General features: G+C 41.7%; 1 protein-coding gene across 3 annotated transcripts in view; it reads right to left on the bottom strand.

Moving 5' to 3' along the window:
* Nucleotides 1-494: 494 nt before the first annotated feature.
* Nucleotides 495-6,030, bottom strand: part of LOC106805950 — a 51,085-nt gene continuing 45,549 nt past the window's right edge. For all 3 annotated transcript variants that reach the window (XM_014807745.1, XM_014807744.1, XM_014807746.1), the window contains exons 16-18: nucleotides 5,124-5,230; nucleotides 4,236-4,344; nucleotides 495-3,859 (exon numbers count right to left, since the gene is read on the bottom strand). In XM_014807745.1, coding sequence (XP_014663231.1) covers nucleotides 3,548-3,859; nucleotides 4,236-4,344; nucleotides 5,124-5,230 — 528 coding nt within the window. In that variant the 3' untranslated portion in view covers nucleotides 495-3,547. The remainder of the gene's footprint in view (nucleotides 3,860-4,235; nucleotides 4,345-5,123; nucleotides 5,231-6,030) is intronic.

Below are 6,030 nucleotides of genomic sequence, written 5' to 3'. Positions count from 1 at the left end.
GAGAGAGAGAGAGAGAGAGAGAAGAGAGAGAGAGAGAGAGAGAGAGAGAAGAGAGAGAGAGAGAGAGAGAGAGAGAGAGAGAGAGAGAGAGAGAGAGAGAGAGACAGAGAGGAGGATAGAGAAGAGAGAGAGAGAGAGGAGAGAGAGAGAGAGAGAGGAGAGAGAGAGAGAGAGACGAGAGAGAGAGAGAGAGAGGAGAAGAGTAGAGAGGAGAGAGAGAGAGAGAGAGTACGAGAGAGAGAGAGAGAGAGAGAGAGAAAGAGCAGAGAGCAGAGAGAGGAGAGAGAGAGAGAGAGAGAGAGAGAGAGAGAGAGAGAGAGAGAGAGAGAGAGAGAAGAGAGAGAGAGAGAGAGAGAGAGAGAGAGAGAGAGAAGAAGAGAGAGAGAGAGTAGAGAGAGAGAGAGAGAGAGAGAGAGAAGAGAGAGAGAGAGAGAGAGAGAGAGAGAGAGAGAAAGCCTACTAGAAGACAGGCACTGACGATAATACCGTAAACGTTGAATAAATTTCACATTTATTAAATCTTATCGATAGAATACATAAAATACCTTGCCCACCTTGAAATTGCGACCGAACAAATCTATCTCGAGCCATGCACTTCTATAAAGAAATAATCTGTACCTGTACATTACTTGACCTGCCACGAAAATATAATACAACGATTTATTACCAGTTAAAAATGCGTTTATTATATGCTCTTGGTATTCACCGCCCGTATTATTACATCTACGAAAAATGCGATGATACACGAGACGGTGTGTTTATGACAGGCTCTGGCGATCGTGATCGTAATTAGTTTGACAGACAACTCTCATTCCCAGGAGATATCATCGATCAATACCTCCATGTACGGTTTTCTCACCGAGACATGTACGCTATAATAGTCTCATCCCTTAATTATATACATGGCGGGAAAATCACACACGGCAATCACATCGCATCCGCACATACCCGCGATTAACTTCTCCTAACTACAAAGCCATAGCAGGGACATGAACGGCGTTACATCCACGGTAAATCGTCTTATTCCCATCTCTGTCGCGATCGGGAACATTCCGAGTGAGCAGCAAGAACGAGGATATTTTTCACAGGCAAGCCTAAATACGGTGCTCACTGAAGACACGAAAATTGTTAGTTTGTTCGACAGTAGTGTTGTTGGCGATAGGAAGGCACAGGGGAGGAGACCGGACCAAGTAACACGAGAGCAATAAGGGGCGCCACTGTGACCAATATTACACGCGCATTTAGGGTCATAGCCTATTATAATATCAAAAGTCCATAATAGAAGAGTCCATATCAATAGTCCATTCTATTATGGACTCTTGATAATAAGCACGCATACCGATACCGATTGATGTCATTTATACATTTATTACAGTAACATTAAAAATTCGAATTATTACGCGTATTGGTTATGACTATATCTTGTTAGTACAAGCTCGTGCTTAGCAACAGGCACGTGCTTTTCCGCGGCACATTATATGAGCTGTTACCATTTTCATGAACTCATTATTTGTGGAGGCGTGACGTTCACACTGTACTACGCCGAGTGACTGAAACGAGATATTTACGTAATGAACATGAAACAGAAAAGCCGTGCTTCTTTGCCAACATAAGGGGTTTCTACGATCAATGGTCAATCAACTATTTAACGCAGACACAACGAGTGAATTTGCACGTATGCATACAAACCTGATACTACTGCCATGATCACATGTTGGGTGGGCTCTTTTTTAATTAATGCACAAACAAAACAAGGGTTAGTTATGGTGACTAACCTAGGTACGCTTTCAATTACACATCTACAGCCGTTTTCTGCACAGAATAAAATTAGAGCTACAACGTTCTAGTGACGTAGCGAATCTTCATAGGTTTATTATATACTGCAATTTAATCTATAATTCGCGGAATAAACGTTGCAATTTTTTCTCGACTAATTCAAAGCATTTACATAAGATTTATAGCAAACCTGCAGGCAAACATATTTTAGCAATAGAAAGGATAACTGAAAGAATGGCTTCAATACGCAATACTTGCATGTGAAGCAAGCGCATGATGCACCCCATCATAGATATATATATATACAAACACGTTTTCATATATCTATGATCGCATGTACATCGTTTAAACACTAGGTGGGAATAAACCAGTGGCCTAAATTATTGGACCTGTATTATGTATTTACCAAGATCACTATAAAATATAATATAATATAAAACGGATAAATAAAAAGAGAATATTCAATGTGGCATTGGTGGAAGCGACCGATATTTTGATTGTATTTAGTATTAGATTTGGTGTAATTTCTTAGCAAAACAACAAGTTTTCATCATCAAACAAATTCTTGACAAGATTAAACGTCAGATTTCTAGCATCTTTAATGAGATACTCGAGAAAACCTCAATACCCCCGATAGAGCAATTCAATCGTAATGAACGCGAATTTTTTTTAAATGTTAATAACGTTGGCTGCACCACGTTTGCAATAGATGTTCGCTTCAGCCAGTTTTACATACGATTAGGCAGGGCTCAGCAACAGCAGCATCCGCTAGCCTATGTGAAGCATAACACACTTGGGAGACTATCGGAGCTATGTGGGCGAGAGGCTGGGTCGATTGGGTGGTACAGCAGCCGTGACAGGTCTGCATTCAGTGCTACGATTCTTGTGCACCTTGCTCTCACTAGTGTATACGTATTCATTAGCGTCATTATCCGATGGATAGGTAGACCTACGACCACAAAGGCTATCGCCAGAAATAACACGAGCCACCTTCTAAGCCTCACAGTATTTTCTGCTCACCTTTATGTCGTGCAGCACAGCGAATGGCGATCCTTATAATGACGGAACTAATAAGCAGTGCAAACTCTTCCTTAGCAACGTGTTAAGTGGGAAGATTTGGTTTTAGTGCGCGCTGTACGTGATGCCTTATGATACACATTGCCAGTGTGTGCAAAACTCTACTCGGTACACAAGATGCTGCTTGATAAGATTTGCGTAGGTGAAGCGAATAAGTGATAATAAAATCATCACAGGATGGTCTCACCAGCTGTCAAGAGGAATCGCATATCACGGTGATATCGGTGTTGATTGACACGACACGGTGACAAACATCACCACCAGCACTGTGACATTACCGTGAAACTAGTTCTCATTGCAATTGTGCCATCACAGTTTTTCATTAGAAACCTGCACGGCCGTTACATCAGGGTGGCAATGGTGTGCACCGGGAATGTCATATAGGACTGTCATCTTCAGAACTGCCACATCATAGTGAAAATGGCATGTATTGGAAAGTCATGTACAGCTGTCATCGCCAGAACTGTCACGTTACAGAAACAAGTAGAGATATCAAGAGTATCACATGACAGTGAGAACTGGAGACACTACAACTATCAAGTGTGACACTGATGAATATCAAAAGTATTATATGACAGTGTGAATTGGAGATGTCAAGAGTACCAAATGATAGTAACATCGATAGGTATCAAGAGTACCACATGATTGATAGTAACACCGATAGATATCAGGAGTATCACATGACAGTGTGACGTCAGCGGTCATCGACTGCGTCGGCCGTGGCTGGTTTGACCGTCGTCACGATGGGCACGCGTAGCACCCGGATCTTCGTTTGCGGAAGTAGCAAGCACAGGCTGTGTATCAGCTGGTTGACTGTCATGTAGTCCGTGGCATCCTTCGCGTCGCTGTCCTTCGAGAGTGCAGCCGGCGGCACAGACGCGAACGGAATCGGCTGCAACGGCTGCTGACCGCCCGCGTCCCGCTCGCAGGCGACGCCCCAGTCAAAGTGCGTCAGCTTCGGCAGCGTTGAGACGAGATTGTAGACGTTCATGTTGACAACGGCAGCCTGCAAGCAAGGCAAATATGTAGCGGTCACCACAGAGGTAGGCTACAAGCAAGGCAAATATGCATCGGTGCAGTGGGCTGTCCATCAATCAAGGTTTGGAAGTTAAATCACAACATATATTTGTATTTTAGTCACGACATTCACACTATTTATATGTTGCGATAGAAAACACATAATGATGCGCTCAAGACTGGGCGAGTCAGCTGGGAGGGAGGGAGGGAGAGAGAGCGAGCGAGAGAGAGAATGATGGAGAGTGAGTGTGCGTGTATGTGTGAGAGAGAGAGCGATGGAGAGAGAGAGAGAAGTAGAGAGAGAAGGAGAAGAGAAAGGAGAGAGAGAAGCTAAAGAAAGTGAAAGATGGGGACTTGTCACTAACCTGCTCCACGTCAGGCCAGATGTTAAGCACGCGCAGTTTGGGCATCAGTGGCAGCACGGTCGACAGCGTGTCAGCAATCGTGAACATGACCAACTCCAGCGACTCCAGCCTGTGAACAATAAACGCACTGCCAAACTCAGCACACGCGTGCGGTGCATTCTAATTTGCAGTCGTTGCCATTCTCTACCAGTAAAACACAAACCGTATTTGCGGCCGGGGGCGAATAATTATTGACAAATGCGAACGATTCCGCATTATTGTAACCATAGTAAGGTAACACCCAACGTTATGAAATCTCAGTTTATGTAACTTCAATTATAGATCATTTGAAAATTATTACCACAACTCGGGATACGACAACTCTTCCCTATGTAATTCGTATATTATCACCACTACACTTGACATAGGAAAAGTAAACTCACTCCTACAGAATTTCAAAAGACCGAGTCGTTGATTTTACACACAAAAGGTTGTGTGCTAAATATTCACAAATAAAATTTATGCCACAGATTTGCAGCCAACTGCCAGCACGTCGATGTTAAACATGTTATGCATTCACAAATGTTCAATTGAGTATAGAATTGCCCTTCTAGTATACCTTTTAACTGAGGGATTTTCTGTAGGAACGTATCTCTATTGATATAATGGAAGTCAGTGGGAAAACGTTATTCACGTTATGAATGTTCGTCTTACACAGGTTTTTTTCTATAATACATCCCTTACATAATGTGGGGTATTATCGTAACAGATATCTTATTAGCACGTGTAACACATGGCCATGCTCTGCAGAGGGGCTGGCTTTGAATTGAGGCATTGCAATTTTTTTCTTCCAATGTTTGGTGCTTTTAATTTTTTAATTTTATAAATTTGACATTTTCTGGCACTTACTCAGTGAGATTACTTAGCGAGTCTGCAAGACCAATATCAGGTATTTCACCACCAGACTCTAATCGTAGGTGTTTCAGATTTGACAGCTTGCCCAGCTCGTAGTAGATCTGAAACATCAAAGTAAGTAATAATAGCTAAAGAGCTTGTAAAAAGCTGCAAAAACAAAGTTTACAGTACTTCACATGTAAATTAACAGCGTTCCAATGACTTAATATTATGATGTATTTTATTATGCAAACTCAGTTGTGAGGTGCCAAAGTTCTGGCAACCTAGGCCAGAGCTTTCTAGAATTTTTAACAATTATACAAATTCAGGTAATTTTGTGTCAGCGACCCATAGCTACAATCTGTGATCTATGATCAAGATGAATCTTTTTAATTGCCTTGGCAGGCAAGATTTGGATTGGTTGGTTCAAAACCACAATTCTTACATACTAGTCCAACATTATAAAAACTTAATGATCTAGTGAGATGTGTTGGAGATTGAGATCACACCATTACACAAATGTTCTATCCATGCCTAATACTATTGGCGTTATCATGCTTGCACACCTTGTTGCAAATAGCAAACTCAATATTATGCTGGACAAGACTAGGGGTCACAGACTCACACTATAAGGTTTTGTCTCCGAATTTTATGCATTTTTAGTTTACAGTAATTAATGTCGTGTTGGAAACAAGTACACACAAGTAAGATAGGTTGAGAGAGCAGATAGCACAGATGGCTGTGAAGCCTTGTGAGGTAGGAAAAGTAAAAGGGGACAGATGTTTAATTAGCATATGGATAATGAATATCAACAAAAGTAAGGTTTCTTAGCAGAAACATAATTAACTAGAGCACTTGGAGAGCGCAGACCTCTGCCAAGGTAGCTCAATTCTCTCACTGTGAAAAATTTAATTAATTAATT

The sequence above is a fragment of the Priapulus caudatus genome, unplaced genomic scaffold (genome assembly GCF_000485595.1).
Source record: "Priapulus caudatus unplaced genomic scaffold, Priapulus_caudatus-5.0.1 Scaffold134, whole genome shotgun sequence".
Lineage (NCBI taxonomy): Eukaryota > Metazoa > Priapulida > Priapulimorpha > Priapulimorphida > Priapulidae > Priapulus > Priapulus caudatus.
Note: the sequence above shows the minus strand (reverse complement) of the source record. Positions and strands in the feature narration are given on the sequence as shown.